The 21,932-nt window shown below is 43.4% G+C and overlaps 1 protein-coding gene across 1 annotated transcript; it reads right to left on the bottom strand.

The window, feature by feature from the left end:
* Positions 1 to 13,848: 13,848 nt before the first annotated feature.
* pex2 (peroxisomal biogenesis factor 2) lies at positions 13,849 to 21,703 on the bottom strand. The gene is made up of 2 exons (XM_080050434.1): positions 21,634 to 21,703; positions 13,849 to 15,458 (listed from the first exon to the last, which is right to left on the bottom strand). Exons 1-2 carry the CDS (start codon positions 21,635 to 21,637, stop codon positions 14,488 to 14,490), a joined length of 975 nt encoding a protein of 324 aa, XP_079906560.1. The 5' UTR covers positions 21,638 to 21,703; the 3' UTR covers positions 13,849 to 14,487.
* Positions 21,704 to 21,932: the final 229 nt, after the last annotated feature.

Genomic DNA, 21,932 nt, shown 5'->3' with positions numbered 1-21,932 from the left:
CTACAAGACACACCGCCAACTAACACGTATTTTAAAGTGAAGGAGAAGGAGGAGGAGGTGTCAGGGAGAAACGGAGACAGGCCCAAGAGAGAGAGAGAGAGAGACCCAGACAGACAGACAGGCCAACAGGCTGACAAGAGTGTCAGGGACAGAGCCAAAGAGAGAGAGAGAGAGAGAGAGAGAGAAAGAAGGAAAGAAAGTAGGTGATATAGACAGCGAAATGTGCAAGTGATAGAAGTGAAGTGAGAGTGAGAGCATGGAGAGAGAAAAAGGAGGGGCGACCTGTGAGAAATCAAACCTGGGCTCTGTGCAGCAGAGGTACGTCGGCAAACGAGCATGTTATGGCAGCCCGCTGGGACTTCCCCGGCAGATCGTTTGTGCTGTTTCCCAATCTGTTCTGAGGAGCGCCACAGCCCCACATGGGGACGTGTGAAGGCGTCAGGATGGGATTGCTTAAGACAGATGAAACAAGGTGTTTTTTGATGCCATCTCGGGCGGACAAAAGCCTGATTTCCTGTTTTTGCCTGTGACACAAAGGGTGCTGTGTAGTTTGTTGAACAGTTCAAGGCTTTTTTGTTTTTTGTTTGTCGGGGGCTGTAAATAACTAAACTCACGAGAGGGGAGAAGTTATACACAGGTTTTCTGGATTCCACATGCCGAGAAATTGAAAAACATGTGGCACATTTTACTTTTTTTTTGCATTTACAATGCCTTAACACCTGTAACAAAGGGGGAAAGAAAACATCATTACAGATCTCCTATTGGCTGCTTACATAGTTTACTTTTTTATGTATATACCAGCACACACACACACACACACACACACACACACCCGTTGAACCCTAGAAAAAAGCCCCAGCCTTCACTGGACCCCTGAAACAACAATATAGTAACAGAGATCAAAGTGTCAGGGGTTGGTAATATTGCTTTACATTTTAAAGGGCGCTGAGCAGCCCGAGCTAAGGTTTTTACAAGGCACGCCAAGTCGTTGGGGAAATAAGGGAGCAATGGAGGAAGGAATGGAAGATTTTTCTTTTTTTTTTGGGAGGGGGAAGGTTGATGGGATATGTCTCACTCTTTGTTCACTTACACACATATACACACACACACACCCCGCAAACTGAGGAAATAGAAGCTAAATATAAAGTGACACGCCGCATTCCCCAGGTCATTCACAGGCCCCTGCACCAAATCACAAAGCTATACCACAGCCTCGTCGTTTATCACCAACACACAAGCCTGGGACTCGACTTTAGATATATATATATATAAAGCGGCAAAATAAGCTGGCCTTGTAATTTACAGAATCACTGATGAAGGGATGAGGAGATGCATTTGACATCAATTTGGCTCAGATGGCTGGCCATTCTTAGCGTCCTCTTTGTGTATCAACTCAGCATCCTGGCAGGAACATTTGTAACAAAAAGCTTTTTAATGTTTAAATGAAAATTTTAATGAGGGCCCTGTGTTGCTCTCCCTTTCCCGAGTCTTTAAGAGCGCTCTTAATCATTAAAAACTTGCTCCTTCTTTGATTTCAAGGTCATTTGAAGAAATAAGGCAGCCTTAAGTGGCCCTCGGACCAAAAGTGGCCTACATGCCAAAGACCGCAAATGAATGTAGCCTAATGCTTTTTAATTTGCATTCATCTTTTTTAAAAAACACAGAAGAGCCATCGCTAAGTTCTAATAGGCTGAGATGGCAGTTGGAGGCCCTCTAGTCATTAGTAGCAATGCAGCCCCCTCTAAAATGAAGGCCTTTCTCATCTTGTTTTAACTTAAGCCCATTACTGCAAAGATACATTAGCCTGCTCCGACCCATTGCCTGTTTTTCTGCATACAATATTTTCCATGTGGGCTATGTCTGTCTGTATGCCCACGTATGTTTCAAATATATGCATGGATTCACTCCCATGAGCGCGGCGGTCACATACAAACATGGCTATTCAAGCCAACTTCGCAAGAAAACAAAAGATGCTCCAAACAGGGACCTTAGGAGGAGACGACATTCATTGTTTGTTTAATCACGTGTTATGAAATGACTCTGTAATTATGTTGTCATGTGGCTCGCTTCAACATGGCATAACTGGGGCCTTGCTCCTCGCTCATAATTCCACACTTCAAGCTTTAACGGTCAAAAAGTAAGGGAATGTATTTTTTTCTTTTTTGCCCCTTCTAGTCATTCATCTTTATCCCTTTTTTCTTACAACAAACACCACTGCTTAGACACTCAATCTCTGGCTTTTGTTTTGTTTTGTTTGGAGCAGTCACATAAAGCTAGTTTGACATATGTCAACTCCTAGTGCATATGAGTGTAAGGCAACATATGGACAGTTTTTTACATTTATATATTGAACTGATGAGACAGCGAATAACAGTGTTTCCTATTAAAAACAGCAAGAGGGGTCTTTCTTATTTTCTCTTATTTCACCCCATCCTTCTCTTTCAATTGTGCTTCATGTTTCCCTTCCTCTCTGTTCCATTTCCTCGCCATTCTTTTCCCTATTTCTTTATCTTCCTATATTCTGTGTGTGTGTGTGTGTGTGTGTGTGTGTGTGTGTGTTTTCGTGTGAGTCTTTCTCTTTTCTCCCTCTCTGTGAGGATAGGTGGTGTGTGTCTGTGAAGAACAGAACATCTCCAGTGAAATTGGTTTTCTGTGGAGAAACTGATGGATCACTCTGTGTTCCTGACAGGAGTAGGGGATTGTTTATGCCATACGGACAAATACGTGTGTATATACACATACACACGCGCATAGACACACACACACACACACACACACACACACACACACACACACACACACACACACACATATGCAGGGGTGAGGGGACAACGAGATTGTTTATACAGAATCAGAATTAATTTTCATGAGCTGTAGATTGCTGTTTACGAGAAAAGACGCTTTTAAACGGCAAGAGATGTAATCTAGATTGTAGCATTCCCCCAACAATGAATTATGGCTTTGGAGGCAACAACTGCAGCAGCCTTCCTCTCCTCCATTTGCTGAGCACACACGCATGTACACAGATTAGTGGCAACATGTTAATGCTTTTTAAAAACCTCTTATGCCCAGAAAACACACACACACACACACACACACACACACACACACACACACACACACACACACACACACACACACACAAACAAACAACGGAAATAATGAACATCTAACTGTAAACAATTATATGGCAATGACATGCAGCTGATCTGCAATTTTTTTTCGGACACGATAAAGCAGAAAATATAGACACAAGATGTCCTAAAGTGTTCTATTGTTGTGTTAAAATCGGATAAATAATAGTAATCAATACTGCAATAGAAAAAAATGTAGTTTCTCAGTGCCATTGTGTGCTCTTGTTCTCCATTTTTAAATATGCACTGTTTCAAAAATTCATAGAATTGGAAGTTAGACAAAGGATGCCCCCCCCACCCCATTTTAAGTCTGGACCTCTATTACAAGAAGTGAGAAATGATTCCATAACCAGCAATCCTTGCACACACACACACACACACACACACACACACACACACACACACACACACACAAACACACATACACGCGCACACACACACACACACACACACATGCACATTTTTATGACATAATCAAAACTAATTTACAAGCATTTACAAGACAAGACTTGCTGGAAAATACCTCTTCACATATTTGCAGTTCCCAAAATGTTCGAGGCATACCTCTCTTGTTGTCACCTTCCACAGATACATGATGCCAATCAGCACAGACACAAACATTAACCAATGCACAACATTTCTTACAAATATCATTTAGATGTCTTTATTAATGATGTCCATACATGTGATAGGCCTATACAGTGTTCAAATCCTAAAGGTTGAAGAAGCAGTCATAATATCCAGTTGGGGTTCATTTCAGTGAAAGCAGTTCTGCATTTACAGTAGTAAAATAAAAATAAAAACATTTGCAGGTGTGAACATCGAATATTCGAATACTCGTTTGTAAGGTTCTTTAAAAAAATTTTTTTTGCAGAAGTAGTTTAAACTGCAATATATTTGGTCAGCAAATAATTATATTCAGACAACTTATATATATACAACAGTTGTAAAACGCTCATTTAAAATAAATGATCAAATAATTTGAACTTTGACCTAGTTGGCCTCTGACCTTTCAAAGCGCAACCGGTGAGATACCAGCTGTTGGCTACCTGACATTACCAGAGGCAATCTAAAATCGACACCAAGCACAGTAGGCTACTGAGAAAGAGAGAGATGGAGGAAGAATAGATTTTGTGTTTCCCTTAACTTTATAACACAACATTAGCGCGATCTCGGAAGGAAAAACAATGCTTGGCGAAATGCTAACGTCAGTTTAGCTGTTTGTGTACGTTCGCTATGCATCGCTACTATCATCATCAAAGCAACGGTGACTGGCTTGCATCGTAGAAATACCCAGTCAATAATGGATATAATATGGACACAAAAGACTGTCAATATTGGATCTTTGTATGGATTTATAAGTCCCCTAAAAGATGTTTCGTGATTAATTGATAAGCTCCTGTAAGGGCTACGATGGAACAGAGGCCAGCTGATTTGGAAAGGAACAACAGCTGTTCGCTTCCAGGGGGAGAAAGTAAGGAACTCCGACTTTATTACCATTCAAAAGCTATTAAAGCATCAACACACTACGCAGCTTGCTGTCTCGGGCCACACACTAGGTTTCAGAGGGTAGGCTACATTGGGATTATCAATGTTGTTTTTGATGGTGTTATTTTCGAACGAGTAGGCCTATTCGAATACTTGTTCGAAAAATCCAACTAGAAACCGATTCGAAGCCTATAAAATGGTAACTTTTAAGGGACAGCCCTATCATGGATCAGTGAACAGGAGAATCACTTTAACAGTAAAAAACTAGAAAAAAAAATCCTTGGCGTTTTTTTAAATTCAGCCATTATCACACAAAGCAAGTAAACAATTGAGGCTTTATGAAACAGATTGAAACTAGAGGTTCTCCTGAATAAAATGATGTAGGCTATGGCACTTGATGATGATTGCTAGAATAGGTTAGAAAATCCAAATAAATACAGGAGAGTCAGGCGGGCTAAAATGACTTCTAGGTCTTTTAAGGGTTAATATGATGACCAGAAAATGTGTGTCCTGTTGTGGTTTAACCCAAACGGGCCGCTACTGTCCTGTATAGTAGGAGTCAGTCTCATGCAAAAGACATCCTCAATTTCAACTGGTGTTTCGTGACTACAGAGACACAAGTGAGGCATTCTACACATATGACTTCATGTGCATTCAACGTGTATTAACGTGTGTTGGAAACAAATGTTTTTATCCATAGATTGAATTCATTTGTGATGTTTTTGTTTTTTTGTCCAAAATATTTTATCAGCACACACTAGCAGAGATGGAGCAAATGTATTCCTCACATGTATGAATGAATGAATGAATATGATTACCAAGCCTTGGACCCTTTCAAGGACAAAGTGCTGTGTTCTGCCTGTGTGTGTGTGTGTGTGTGTGTGTGTGTGTGTGTGTGTGTGTGTGTGTGTGTGTGTGTGTGTGTGTGTCAGTGTGTCATTGACAGCCTAGTGCGCGCACACTTTCATATGTGTGCATCTTTGTGTGTTGTGATGCTTTTTAAAAACCAGTGTTCCACTCTGTCCATGTCTAAGTTTAGCATACTATGCATGTGGCTTTGAATTTTTCAAGCATACTTTTCTTCTTTTTTGCTTGTCCGCGTTGGTGTCCTAGTGTGCAATCAAAGGTTCATGTAGTTACGGCATGGGTGTGTGTGTGTGTGTGTGAAAAGGCTGTGATCTAGGACTCCATGCTGCTTGTTGTGGTGTAATGACAATCTACGTCCTCCCACTGTGCACAAACACACACACACAAATACCCATCTTCCCCGGCCTCCTCCCCTCACCTCCTCAGAGACCATGCCACATTCAAATGCAGCCGTTTTTTTGCAGGTGACGTACCCAGGAAAGGCTGTCCTGTAATTGTGTCGCTCTGTCTTCCTGTGGTGAGGTAGCCCAGTGGCTTGCCGTCTGCCTGCCTGCGACACACCAGAATTACTGACTGAGGGGAGAGAGAGGGGTGTAGGGAGGAGCGGAGGGGTACCATTAAAATGCAAAATCACCACTGCGGTGCAGTGCAGCGCCTCACTCCCTCACTCTTTCTCCGAGGCAGCCATCTTATGATGGAACGAGTATGTGTTTGATGGTGTGTGAATGTGTGTCCGCTTTAGTGTGTGTGTGTGTGTGTGTGTGTGCGTGTGCATGCACCTATATGTCTGTGCGTTTGATAGAGTGTAGAGTCGAGCTGCAGCGAGAAATGGTGAGATTGCGTGTGGTTGGCAGGCAGGTTTGTGTGCGTGTGTGATTGTGTGTGTGATTGTGTGTGTGCGTGTGTGTGTGTGTGTGTGTGTGTGTGTGTGTGTGTGATTCTGTGTGTGTGTGTGAGAGGCAGTGGTGATAAATCAGAGCTAGGTAAAGGCTTTTTAATGCAGCGGACCCCTCTCCCAGCCTCCATCTTCTGTCAGGGCTCAGTAAAAGATGAGAGCCCCCTGGGGAACAGCACTAGCCCGCAGCATAGCAGGACTATGCCGCAGGTCACACACACACACACACACACACACACACACACACACACACACACACACACACACACACACACAAGCGCGCGCACACACACAGGGGCCTGATGCTTAGCCACTGACTAGGCCTTGTGAATGAGTGAATACATGAATAACTGAATCTATTGAATGTATGAATATATAAATAAAACTTTCCACAGGAGCCGCGTTTATTGATGACCCCCCCCCCCCCCCCCACATACACACATGCACACACACACACACACACACACACACACACACACACACACACACACACACACACACAAATAAATGTGTTTTTCAAATGATTTCCAAATGAATTCCTAAATGATTTACGGCCACTGATATTGCATTTATATCAGAGAAAATATATGTTTTTGTTGTTGCAGAAAACAGAATGGATAGTTGGTTCATTTCTGCCCGTGCTCCTAAGGTCAAGCATAGAGTCTTTGTCGATGATCTGCCTCGAGTCTTGAAGCGGCCCCAAGTTTTCAGGGGGCCGGATATGAAAAATATGTGGAATTTGCCAACATCTGACAATACTTAGTCGGCAATATATCTCCTGTCTGATAGAAAAATGTGTTCTGAATTGCAGATACGCTCTCTCTCCGTTTTTCTGGCATACCTTCTTAATTTGACTGTGAGGGGAAAACAACGCCGGGGCTCCGAGATAGACAGACAGAGATATGACTGCTGAATGTTGTGTGTAGTTTTGTAGGCCTTTTTTGGTGGATGGGGCAGCGAGGACTCCAGCAGCTTGGCGCAGAAGACAAGCACAAACACTTGAGAACATAATACTTGACAGGGAGCCCAGCGTGTCAGTTAGGGGCCCTGTACAGAGGAAAAGTCTGGCATGTTTGTGAAGAGGATGAAAACGGACACTATGGAATTGCCAGAGAGTTGATTCTCTTAGAATTGCAGAAAATCTGGAGCCTCAATTTATGTCTTCTTTTTTTTGTTGTATTATATATAAATGTGTCTGGTTATTAAACAATCTAGCATGACTTCCCAGAGGAGGGCATTGCACTCTTGTGGGCCAAACCACAGACAGTCGTAATCTTGGAAGAATTGATGGTTTAGAAGAATTGCTTTTTATTTCAGGGATTTAGTTGAAATGATTGTAGGCCTATAGAATTTTTATTTTATTTTTCAATATCATGCCACACTATACTTGACCCTGCTGCTCTCACAGCTTCCGTGACAGTGTGCATATATATATTCATTTGGTGGTGGGTGCTACAGGACTGCAAATGAATAATTTAGCCGACACGGCCCCCATTTGGAACAATCCTCTAACCCTGACTTATTGCTCTACATATTAAGCCATATAGCACCACACGTGAATAGTCTGAGAGTGAGGGGGAAATGGGCTAAAACATCTCTGAAAGCGCTGTACACCGGAGAGAAAATAACCTCACATACAGAAAGCATATGGTATTAAGAGTCTCTTAAGAGGTAGGGCTTTGTCTGTTTTTGGAATGTACAAACACCAGAGAATAAAAATATAAAAATTTCAGACCTGATGTAGTTACAACAGAACAACATCATATTCAGTGTGTTTTTCTTCTTCTTCAGGTTACACTGTAGCTTGCGTGTTCACCCGAGGGTATATCAACTCTGACAATGCGCATAGCTCCACTCACGAACTGTGTGTTTTTATGTGTTTAGAAGCTGGGGTTTTTTTTTCGGCTCGTATTGTGCTCTCCGTTGAGATGAGAAGGTTAATGTGCATGTTCTCCCCCCCCCCCCCCATGTGTTTATTATTCCTTCTCGGTGCATGTGTGTGTCTCTGTGCATCTGTTGGACTTGAGCAGGTTAATGCTGGTTGACACATGCGGTTCACTGATCTCGTGGAGGAAAGTCGAGACTGTGGCAGTAAAAAAAAAAACCTTCACACACAGGTATCCATGGCAACCACAAAAATGATATTTCTTTCCCTTTTTTTTCCCACAAGGCAAGCCAGAGATTCCAAGATGCTGAAATGCACAAATACATTGTCATTACCCCGGCCGCCTCATACTTAACAGTCTTTCTCTCTCTTGCCTGCTGTTCTCATTGTTCGCTGCGTTGCCTACACATGTAATTTAGAAATTCCTCTTGTTACCTTTTTCCCGGTGAAGAAACTCTATATTATATCTTTACATGCAGGCAGGCTGCCGCTTCTTTCACATGCCCACGTGTGGGCTGCTTTATTGGAAAAATTCTTTACACCCGTATAGCCATTAGTACTGTGTTTTTTTCAGTTTTTAAATTCGTACACATTTTTTTGTTCTTCGACTTGCCTTTGGAGAAATGCGAAAATTGTTAATGAATTGAAATAATGCTAGTTAGGCTGGTGGGACAGGATTATCAAATATTCATGTCTCTTTACATGTGCTGCTACTGCTTCTGGTATTTGGTTGCTTGTGTGTGGACCGAGGGGCCTTGTAGTATAACATTGATTGACAGATGATGGGGAATCAAGCCCTGCTCTACTCCACCATCTTCCTCTCTGCTGCCGACAACTTCTGGTTGATGGCACAATGATCACAGGCTTTTCCTACCCCACATTATCAGTTCAAATGTATGGAGCTCCAACAAAACATGTGTATGGATTAGGCCTGGTGCAAAAAGACATCAACTGAAAGCTTTAGGAAAAAGTAAAGACTTATTCTGTCGGCGACTTTGCATACAAACTGTACACAAAATAGAATTTGAATTTGAATACATTTGAATATTCATTATCATTTTAGGAGCCTACATTATCAGAGTAAACACCAGCAAATGTTGCTAAAAGGAACTTTTAAACATTTCTGAAATAGTCTCGTTATTCCTCTGATGATCATAAATAACAGCAAATGAGACCATCAGTGCAAAGAATGCTGTTTTTATATAGTTTTTCTTAATGCCTTTGTCATGGGTACGCTCATCTAGGAACAACAGCTGGCATAGTAAAGACACTACGGCTTTTGTCCAAAGGGGGTGCTAGAATGAACATAAACTGAAAGTTCCTCGGAGCACCTTTAAATAAAGTCTACAGGAGTGATGTTATTTAGAATTTCAGCTTGTACACACACACGACAACACATCAACTATCTTTCTCGAACAATCCTCTTACAAGCTGCACATGGCTATACAATGTACCAGTAGGTGTACTAGTGCCTCAGTCAAGCCTCCTGCCTTCCCCTTTTTCATCTCTTTGAAGAGGAACTAGCGGTAAGCACATTGTGTCCTGCACCACATTCCTGAACAAGCAGAGGTTCAATCACATTTGCAGAAGTTATCAAAACTTTCAAAGAGCTCAGCTGGCGCCTTAAGCCACAGGAAATTCACTGGGACATCTGGAGGGATGTGTGCAGATTATTGCTCATTTAGTCTGTTCTAGACATCAGTAGGAAGAGGCCTGCCATGGCTAAACAGACGGTCCTGGAAGATGCACACACACACACACACAGATAAACAGGCTTGGCATGGCTTTGGCAGATCTTACCCTAGGCGCACCTGTGTATAATCCCCCATGATGCCCTCTGGTCGTTTGTCCAATCCCCTTGCTACCCCTGTTCTTGACTCATCCAATCAGAGGACAGGTCAGGTAAAGTTTGCTTCCATCTCTTTAGCCCTGTGTTAGTGTAAGAGGATGTAAAATATAAAACACAACACACACTGCTGCTGGTGTATGTTTAGTGTTTTAATTTGATACAATTTCAAATACCTGTCTAGTGTTCCACTGTGCGTAATGCGATGTCGGGATCAAACTTTGTAATGCATGCACAAATGAAAAATCTGTTTTTTTAAAATATCTAAAACAAAGTAGATGCAATATATTACATGAATATCAATTATTCCTAATCACAGAATACCATTTCGAGGATCATCACCATCTACAAAAAGTATTCATTTAGCTGCGCACATTGGTTTATTAGCGGTTACGAAACAAACAAATAGATATGCAGTATAAGAAGATGTATTATAGTTAGTTATCTCCCCTCCTCTGTGACTGTGTGCATGCACACTATACCAGGGATATATTTGTCTCGTTGTGGAGTAGGAGGATACATCCTACCTTTTAAACTTTTTAAAGTTACACAGTAGCATAACCTCTATCGACGTTTTCGTGATCTTTGTATTGGCAATGTTAAGGTGAACATATAGAACCTATATAGATCCCAAATTATCCTGGGTCTTCAGAACAAAAAAAAAGGAAAGACCAAACTACATATATTCCCAAACCATCTTTTCTCAGGGTGTGAAATGCATCCAGACCAAAAACCTCAACGCCGCGCGATAAAAGCTGAGGAAATGACTCCCTTATTTTAAGGTGTGATTGATTGTCCCCCTGACCTGTTAGACTGAAGAGGTGGTTAAGCAGAGGTAGGCAGACTAAGATAATTGGGCCCGGTGGTATCAAAAAGCCCGGCAGGTGTTGAAAAGAACTCTCATAATAACACAGGTATACCTGCAGCGGCTGCAGCCCTGAACTCTAAGCACACCTAGGATTTCACACTACCTTGGAGGAGGAATTTTTTTGGCGTGTTATATGTTTGGAATGTCTTTTATTGAATAGATGAAAAACACAAGAGATACTTGTAACTCATATTGACATATTGGACATGCCACGAGTAAAAAAACAAAAATAAAACATACAGGTGTCAGAAATCCTCTCGAGATGTCAACAAATAAATGGTGCATTTTTGTTTTGTTTCATCTTTCTCTCCGCACAAAAAACAAATGTCGTTCATTCTCAGAAAGTGATGTCAGTCGTTGGAAATATCTCCCCCTATTACACGAGGGGCGTGCGGTAATTCCCTTACCTGTTGAAAAAGTGGGTGAAAGCTTACACCATGAGCAAGAGGATCACAGATGGAATTTCAGTTGAAGTGGAATAAAGCGTAGGTGTTTTTTTTACTCCTATAATTTCATTAGCGATGCACAGGGCTTCCCGGAGTCCTTTTTTCTATAGCGTTTCAAATGAAGAGGTAAAAGCCAGGCATAAGCTTAAATGATAACATCCTTTCTCAGAGAAAGAGAAATATGCGTGTACAAATCAAAGCTATTGTACTATCCTTATTATTATCTGCAAGCCAGGGGCTCTGTTCCAATTAAAGAATAGCACAGACGGACCATTCATTCAACGAGCATGCACACACAAAACGAAACCTACAATAGGTACAGTAAAATACCCGGTATTACAGAGCCCAGAAGAGGAGCTATTTTGCTTTAAAAACTATTTAATCAGGAAAATCAACGCCTCACATGAAAGGAATGGAGATGAGGGACAGGCGGGATAAAGAGGGCTCATCAAAGAAGGAGATCTAGTTAGGGATTCCAACGCCCTAATTCCCTTTCTCTTAAAACCTTCGTCAGAGGGGGGCACAGGGGCCAATTTGCTCCCTAAATGGCTGCGTGTGAATGTGCAGATTGCTTTGCATAGCCGCTGGGAATCTGGGCTTCTTCTTCTTCTTCTTTTCTCTCCACACAGTAGCTTTCTGTGAATTAGGAAGAGATCCAAAGACAGATAGGCTTAACGGAGCCCATAGCTACCTTTTCCTTAAGTCCAGAGAAAACCTGTTCCAACTTCCAACTAATTCAATCCGTGGGCCTAACTCAATTAATAGACTTTAATGCACCGTTTCTTCTTTATCTTTTTCCTCTTTCCAGGGGGATTGTGGATGGGGGTGGGGGGGGGGGGGGGGGACTTCAGTTAGGAGTTGTTAAGAGTAATATCTGCAAAAAGGTTGGGATTGTAAGTCCTGTCTGAACGTTAAAGACAATGACGTGTCTCAGGGGCATTAGGCTTGATCACATATGCATCCCTTAATCTCGAAACATCTCCTTAAGTCTGGCTTTTTTCTGGGACTTGCCTTGCATTAATGTAATGTAGTGCATAAAATATTGACAAATGCACTCTGCCCTGTCTCGGGGCTTTATATGCATTGCTATAGGAGTCATTAGTCAAGATGTCCTTGATGTGAGGGGAGCACCTCCCGAGTATCCAGTTGATGAGCTCAATGTTTTTTTTACATTATGTCAAAACCAATCAACATCCAGGACTCTAACCCCCCCACCGACTCAAGGTGTACATTTTCTTTCAAGCCAATGAGGGGGATTTTTCAATAATTTGTATACGTGCTTTAAACCGTAATTCATTAATTTCGGCCTTGCATTACTACCAAGGACGTACACTCACTACTCCACAGACCTGCGGAAGTTCACGGCGAAATGAATATCACTTCGGTCAGTCGCATCAATTATTTAAAATCAGCCCTGCCAGTATACACCGGTACTCTTGGGGGCATTATTCGTGCACCTCAAGAGGACAAGTACTTCATGCTTTATCATCTCCGCTCAACAGAAACATTAACCTCATCGGAGTGCAAATGTGTGTAGGGCCTACGTCTTTCTAAAAGGCGGCAGATCTGAGACCAGCTCTCTCTCTCTCCTGCGATGGTCTTTCTATCACGCCTGCTGTTCCCATTGATCGTCCTCAGCAATCAGCAATTAAGCCCCAGTGATCAGAGCCAGAGAGAGGAAGGAAAGGGAGGGGGGAGGTGGGTGGGAGCTAGATCCCCCCCCCCCCTCCCACCACACCACACCACACCCCCACCCCACTCCTCCTCTTGTCAGCCCGGGAAAGGCTTCACTCAGCTGGGGTGCGTTTGGCCCGGGGCTGGGCTCACTGGTGGAGGTTAACTCCAGCATAAATAAGCATCTTTGGACTCATTACAGGGATTAGAGAGTAATTCGCCTGCGAGGAAGGAGACGACTGCCGGGGTTTTGGTACAGTTTACTACAGTCTTATAGGGGCGAGGGCCCTGGAGATTAGACAGAGGGAGAGAGAGAGAGAGATGGAAGGGGCTGCAAAAGAGAGAAAAAAGGCCAAGGGAAAAAGAGAAGGCTGGCTGTCAAGTGTGTGTGTGTGTGTGTGTGTGTGTGTGTGTGTGTGTGAGTGAGCCAATCCAAGCCCCCGGCTGCCCCCTTGATCTTGGGCATGTTGGGGTGCTGTGAAAACGGATAATGGGAGTTAGGACGACCAGGGCCTGTCTAGAGAAGAAGTGTGCTGCTGATTGTTATAACTTTTTCCCTGGTCCCTTCTCTCCTACACTTAACTAAATAAACACCCAAGAGGTAGCACTCTATCAATTTTAATGATGTTGAAATACAATTTAGGCACAAAATACACAACAAATGCTAATTTGGGCCCATGATGAGAGGCATCAGAAATTCCTCCCATTATTTATTCAGCCGACTTTCTGCATTTTTCATCAGAACAAATATTCCCATTTCAACAAACACACACACTCATACACATGTCCTGACACACAGCCAATTTGGAGCATAAATCAACACGTTTGGCTCATCAAATATATGCTCTGTGTGGTTTCTCTGCAGTCTGTCCAGTGCACCAAAGACAAATAGTTCTGTCCAAAGTCCAGCCGGAGAAAATGGGAAAGGGTGTGGGGGGGAGTAGGAGGGGGGGGGGGCACACTATTGTCAATATATGCACACATACATTAAACATGGCAGGTCGATGTGTGTTCAGGAACAGACACAGACATCATAAAGACTGAAGGCCGGTCATAAACTCAAACACGACTACCTTGTGAATGTGCTAAAAATGGACGCTCGCAAAATAGGGACGACATGTTGAAGCCTTTTCTTCATGTTTTAATATAACTATGTATTTTATTAATATATTACGTTTAATTATTCAATACATTCTCATCAAAGGGCTGTCAACTTTACAATACAATCATGTGATTAGTCATGAGTCCGTTCACTTCGTATATGTGTATTCCATTATACAGCTATAAAGACATGAACAACCATTTTTTTAAAATTTCAATTACAAAAGTTCCTGGCATTTTCGAAAAACAGACCCAGCAGTCATTACAATCGGCCTTCACATAATCACATGCCCATCATCTCCACCTCCATCTTGACCGGCTCGGGGTGTCCTGCTTGGGCACCGCAGCGGGGACAGGCGAGGTAAGCGTCTGCGATGCTGTGGCTTTTGATGCAGTAGTAGCAGAAGACGTGCTGGCAGCCCACGGTGTGAGGCATGGTCGGCCACTCTCCGCACAGTCCGCACTCTTTCCACATACCTTGCCCTTCTGCTCCTCCCTCCCCACTTGCGCTATTCCCCCAGAAGACTATTGAAGACACTGTCGCTTTCAATTTCCTGGTATTGACGAGCGGCAACAGAAAAATGAGGAACTCGGAAAAGCCGTGCCAAAGCAGCTCGCGGTTCATGTACTGGTAGGCTACGTCGCGCACCACGTTGGGCTTGCTGAACACCGCCCGCGCACCCACAATCCTCTCTGCCAGGACCGGGTGGCGTCCATTCCTCAGGAACACCAGGAAGTTGACGAGACTGGACAGCTGAGCGATGCTAGACACAAGGGTGAGGCAATACCGAAGACCCCGTTGGAGTAAACCAGTGTCTCCTTCACACACAGCCGGCCCTCCTGAATTCAAACCCAAGCCCAGCAGCAGAGTGTGGGAACGTTCCTGGAGCCAGCGTGGACCCGCGCCGAGAAGAGCCAGGCCCAATTTCTGCCTTCGGGACAGGGGTCTGAAACGGGAAGATGAGGAGAGGGCACTGTGGTAGCGCAGGCTGAGTAAAGACTGGCCCACAGTGGCACTGCTAGAATACAGTGTGAACCTCCATAAGAGCAGGTGGAGCAAGGCCCTCAGTTCAGGCTCCACAGGGGTGAGAAGGCCCGGGCGGCAGTTCTGGAAGCACTGGGAGAACTGGCTCCATAGCAGCTGCTCAAGGGCCGAGTCTAGTTCCAAGGCATCCAGCTGGCTGATACGCAACACGGGGGTGTGTGGGTCCACATCGCTTCCACTCCGTTTTAGCTTGTCCTGGCTTTCCGAACCTGTTGTAAAGAATATAAAACGAAACAATGTTTAGAATGGGCCGTCATTTCTAGATAATATCAAACTGTTTTTTTTTGTTTGTTGACAAACTTGAGTCAAAAATGGCTTTCCGTTGAACTGTTCAACACACACACGTGATCAGACAGGTTTTGATCAAATGATACTAGAGAAAAAAAAGAGAAAAGCTTTTCACAATGATTGTCAAGAACTGCAAAAAGTGGTTATGATCAAGTACACACATTACTTTACATTTCTAAGTATCTTGTTACTGTATAGGCAGCACCATACTTGATCTATTAAAGTCATGAAAATGAACACATTATATACAGAGGCACAACTATTAAAAAAGGACAGCTGGGTTGTTGGGAGGAGGCCCCGGAGGTGAGGCCCATCCTGTTAGGAAGGTTATTTCTTCTTTATACATAGGAGCGGAAATCACTTTTCACATGTAAAACCCGTCCTTAATGCAGCCTTTGAGCCGCGCAATGCAGAGGAGCAGGGGGTCTTTAGACTGCTCTCTCCAGTGTATAAACACACACAATCCAACACACACACACACACACACACACACACACACACACACACACACACACACACACACAAGAGGCGAAGCCCAGGGGCTCTTGGTGCCTGCTCCCTCTGGAGATAGGGGTGTGTGTACAAATCACATCACTAGGGATTAGGCTAACGGCACAGTCTCTGCTACACCGTAAACATCTGCCAAATGTGGAACAATTTTGCTTCCCCCCCCCACCCCTAGAGTCGACTCCATATGGGATCTCGCCATTGTGACGGCCCGGGCTATTTCGCACTGCATACGTTTCCAAACTGCTCACAGTCCCCCCCCCCCGCCCTCCCCCAGTTTTATCTACCCTTTCCCCTCAAATGGAACGCTTAAGAAGTGGGAGACTAACTAACGCAGGGAGAGACAGAGCAAAAAGAGAGAGAGAGAGAGAGAGAGAGAGAGAGAGAGAGAGAGAGAGAGAGAGAGAGAGAGAGAGAGAGAGAGAGAGAGAGAGAGAGAGAGAGAGAGAGAGAGAGAGAGAGAGAGAGAGAGAGAGAGAGAGAGAGAGAGAGAGAGAGAGAGAGAGAGAGAGAGAGAGAGAGAGAGAGAGGCCTTTTTCTGACAGTGGCTTTTGTGTCTCGCTGAACAGGATTTGTCACGAGGCTTTAAAAGAGATTTCAGCCGGGTAAATATGGCAGTTTTGACAGAAAGAGAGGGAGCGATGACGGTCACTTTAGACATTTTTTCGAGGAGGTAAGAAAAAAAAAACATTCTAATATGCGGTGTGGCAAATGCTTGGGGTTTATTGTGGCGCACAGGACCATCGGTGTATTCATGATGTTTCAATAGAGCCAGGATACACCGTCCAACTAAGTTAGAATTAGCAAATGAATGAAAAAAATAAAAAAAGTGAATTCACGCTGAAGTAAGCAGGTGTGACAAATTCATTGAGCTGCATTTGAAATGCTGCCATGTTTAGTGACTAGAGCCTCGCCTGTGATGGAAGTAGAGTTCGGATTAAAAGTAGGGGGGAAAAAAATATTGAGGTAGTGTGAATGTGTATGGTAACCAATAAACAGGCTCCATTTGTTTAGCTTAATCGGAAAGTTTTTCCTTGATGGGAGAAAATTTGAAGATTATTCGCCTGTTTGTGTGTGTGTGTGACTGTGTGTAAGTCAAAGGCAGCCTTGATCTATGCAGAGCTCTAAATACAGAGCTAAATTCATCCATCAGTCCATCGTTACACACACACACACACAGACACACACACACACACACACACGCCAGGTGGTGAAAATCACCATCGCAGCAGCAAACCCTCTCGGGAGAGTAAACCCGGCCGGGTCCGATATTCTTTTCAAAGCCTTTTATCGAGCAGTTTACAAGTTATGAATGAATATGTTTTATTTGGGGAAACATGGTATTGACAGCCACCTATCAATAGTAATGTGACTATTGTCAAGGGTCTGTCAATATTAATGTAATTATGATGTAGAGGGATCAGAGGGATGCCGGAGTCGGGGGCCAAGTAACATCTCCTGCCCACTGCCATATCAATAGCTGGGATTGCTATTGACAGCCTCCCTTCAGACTTGCAGCACTTGCCAAATATATAACAAGCAGACACTTTAGTCAATGCCAGGCTGCCTATAAAAATTAAGCATTTGAATTTACAGGGCTTTTACCGTGGACAGCTGGAAATCCATGTTCCTTATGTAATAGTCAAAAGTCACAGTCAATGCCAGTGTTTACAGAGTACTACTGGAATGGTGTGTGTGAGAGGACAGAGGCAGAGGCAGAGACACACACACACACACACTCTCCGGTGTATTCACTCGCACCTGATGAGATTTATTGACTTGATGATTCTCTCGTGGGTCAACCGACCAAACGACCCACAGACAAAATACCCTCTCTCTCTCTCTCTCTCTCTCTCTCTCTCTCTCTCTGAGAATCGGCAGCTGACATCCACCAGAGTCAGGCGGAGGAGGAGGCAGGTTAGAAGAGTTCGGTGAAAAGAATCAACAATCACCTGAAAAGGTCTAGGATCTTGCTTTTTTATCTCCGAGCTGTAGAAAAAAAATACTCTGAAAGCATCTTCTGGGGAATATTGAAAGGATATTTTGATTCAGGTCAGATGAGAGGTTTTATAGTTATTATTTTTTTCATCTTCTTCTTCTTCTCTCCCCCTTGTTTCCTCAGCCTGTGTGCGTCTCGTTCAGACAAAGATGAACAGAGCACTGACTCAAGGCTGACTGCCATAGCTTACAGACAACAACAACAACAACAACAACAACAATAATATCCAATCTAACAGGGAACACGCTGCAACGTAGCTCCGAGGCAAAAGGGGCCATGACCAACACACTAGAGCATCAAAACTGGAGCCTCGCAGCTGCAACCGGGTCCTCTGAAAAACTATAGACAACGGGCTGTTAATGACAGCTAGCTAGCCCACAACAGAAAGGCGGTTATGAAAAAAAAAGACTGACATGTCAGACTCAGAGTCAAAGCTCTGAGCGGGTGTCTACTGATACAGTGAAGTGTGGGGGGGGGGGGAACTGGGGGCAAAGATATCTAAAGGAGAAATAAAAATGGAGGGATGGGAAAAACAGATAAGCGCAAACCTCTTTCCCTAGGAGCTGACCTTGAGACTGATGGCCACAATAAAGGAGGAGGAGGGAACATTCCTGAAGCGTATACGCCAGGCGGCTCAGCCACACTAAGGATGGGGTGGGGGGGAGGGGGGGCGGGCATCCAGGGAATAGCCTATAGACAAGAGGAAGGCTGCACTTTTTCTTCTTGACCTTGGCATTGGTGTCTAGGGGAGGGGACGAGAGGGTGTTTAGGGGCAGGGGGACTAAAGACTGAGGGATGCTGAGAAGGTGGAATATCTCTGGGGCATTACGGGCTTTTTTTCTTCGCGCTCTGGACCACGCGCCCGAAAGTCTACCATTTAGCCTCCCGGCGTGGCGTGGCGCACAAATTCCTGAGCACTTAGCAATGGTTGTTAGCATAATATATTTTTTGAAATAATGCATAAATGTTCACTTGGCTTTTTCTATGATGCCCTTAGCGAGAAATGTGCTATGCATTGGCAAAGCACGCTGGATTACAACTTTACATTTTCTTCCTCCGCTCATGTAAATTAATTTGATTAAAAGGCCCTGGTGAATAAAACCTTTTTTCTCCGAGCACTCCAGTCTCGTTTTTTTTTCACTCTCTCTCCCTCTCTCGCTCCCTCACTTTATTGCCCTTCTTTCGCCAGGAACAAATGCGGGCCTATTAGCCGTGGCCTGCTAATGTCCTCACTATGAAAACGGATGGGAATGTCCGATTTAGAACTTTTAAGAGAGTGATGTCATACAGCAGAGCGCGGGCATTACGGGGACGCTAAGATTACCCAGGCGGTAACCAGACTAATTGTTATGAGTCTGTTTCATGAAAAATGAATGTGTGCAAATGCACTGAGGGGTCTTCGGGTCTTCAAGGCCGTGTGTGTGTGTGTGTGTGTGTGTGTGTGTGTGTGTGTGTGTGTGTGTGTGTCAGACACTAACGCTTTATCAAGGCTCTCCTCTTTCTCTAATCAACCAAGACTCCTCTGAGCAGTGGGGTGAGGGCCAAGTTAATGCCTGAACACAAAGAAAAAAATCAGTTAGAACAGCACATCTCTGACACACTCACATAAAAATGTGCCCTGCTTAATCCGGTTTGCTCTGAAGGTAAATTATTTAACAGAATTAATTGATTTCATGAGTACAAAGGTTGAGCACGCGAAGGCCTTATGAGTAATAAGTACATGGGGTTTGCAAAGAAAACAACTTAAAAAGTAATGAAACATTCAGAGGGCAGAGAGGCACAATGAACGTGGAAGAAAAAAGCGGAGCAGCTAATAAATGAGAGTGCTGAAATAGTGTCTTTCTTAGGAGTCAATGGGAGAGCACCGAGGGCCTCAACTCATGCAAATAAAAATGTGTTATGCTGGCGAAGATTTGATCAGCCCATGAGTCGTTATGCATGAAAAAACACAGGCACAGTAAAAGAGAAAACACATTTAGACCTTTTCTCAAACACTGTGCAAAAATGTTAATGTGTGTGGGAAGTAGAAAATGCGTCGAAAAAGTGAGAGGAAGCTGCTGTTTTGTTTGAGTAAAAATCTATGACAGCATGAAGTCCACTGCAGGATTTGGAGATTTGTATCACAGTCTGCATGCACGCCACTTTTAGAAGATGATAGATAGATAGATAGATAGATAGATAGATAGATAGATAGATAGATAGATAGATAGATAGATAGATAAACAAACTGAATAAAATAGAGATAGATAGATAAGCAGATAAATAAACTGAATAAAATATCAAAATGTTCATTCAAAATGTAAGAATAAAAATGTAACAAGTATGGATTGGATTAGATTGGCACTGAAATGACATAATAAAGCAAATTTATCAACATAGTGTTATTTATCCAGTAAATTGCCCAATATTTTGTGATTAGAGCGTCATCAATTTAAATAAAAAATCTTTGACACTGTTGGTCTGAAAAATTATTACCATCACGCGTAGCCGTTTGTTCTTTATGAAATAGGCCACAATGTATGTGCAATATGATGTGTATTATTCTAAAAATATAAAGCTAATCCCTCTAGGGTGGAATTCTTTACAAACAAGTGCACCGATAACCCTGGCTACCTTTATCGCTTGCTTTCATCTGGAAAACTGTATAAAAATGACCCTGTGACCCCCCGAGTGAGATCACAGCCCAATTTAACTTCAGCGACTGCCTTAAAAACACACTCATTATACTAAGTGTTTAGCTCCAGAGGCTTGTGCCTTTACTTCAATGCCATGCAATCAACTGCTCCACATTTTCCTCTTAATGACATTGTCTCTTTTAAAAAAAAATGTTTTACCCATGCCCATCACTCTTTAACAACAACAAAAACCAAATCTGCTCCATTTTGATAATAAGGCAAGAGCATTATGTGATAATCACAGTGGGGATTAGGCTTTTTGGCAGAGTGTGCAAGAGCAGTGTGTGCAGTGCAGTCAAAGCCACTGGAAAAGAGAGATATAACCGAGAGACAGATAAGAGGAGAGGAGTGATGATTGGGATGAGAGAAATGAAGTGAGTCGTCTCTTGCAAATCAATAAGATCAACTTTGCCTCGAATCTCAATGCAGAAGGTTCTGATCTCTGGCGTTGATTATTTTGGGGAATTGAGAAATTATGTGAAAAGTATATCATACTCTTTGCAAGGTTGTCCGGTCCAAAATTGCACTTGGTAACTATACCTGGCACCTGTGTGTGTGTGTGTGTGTGTGTGTGTGTGTGTGTGTGTGTGTGTGTGTGTGTGTCGTTGAATAACAATTCGCAACAGTTTGAGTCATTTGATGCATACGCACTGTCCACATCGATATCCACCAACAACGGATCCGATTTTAAATGCAATCGTGCAGAGAAAAGGGGGCGAAATCTCGCTGAGAGAGAGAGCAGCACTGACACTAGACAGCAAAGAGGAGGTGATATCAAAGAGCAGTCTTTACCCCGGATACAGACAGGCACACGAGCCGCATTTGAGCTTCGATTCGAAAATACCACGGTAGCCTACTGTAGACAATAATGCAGAGCTGAATGTTCTCTAAACAGTACAGCGGAGATATATTTACCCATTTATTTTCATGGGGAAGTTGAACCACTGCAGCCCAGTCCTCCCTGATACGACGAAAACAATCTATATTTCCGGGTTTGTGAAAGTGCATCCCGCCTCTTACAGGAAACTCGCCAATGGCGTGAAGCAACGTCACGGTTAAGAGACAGATGGTCAAAATCAGCCAATGAGATCCAACAGCGCTAACGCCGCGGCAAACTGTAGGGGGAAGCGTAGGTCCGTGTGGAGATAATTCAGTCAACAGTTGTAGTAACTGGTAACAAATAACGACCAAGTTGTTTCCCGAAGCCACGGTAA

The sequence above is a fragment of the Ammodytes marinus genome, assembly GCF_949987685.1.
Source record: "Ammodytes marinus genome assembly, chromosome: 21".
NCBI lineage: Eukaryota > Metazoa > Chordata > Actinopteri > Uranoscopiformes > Ammodytidae > Ammodytes > Ammodytes marinus.
The sequence above is the reverse complement of the archived record's forward strand: the minus strand, read 5'-3'. Positions and strand labels throughout refer to the sequence as shown.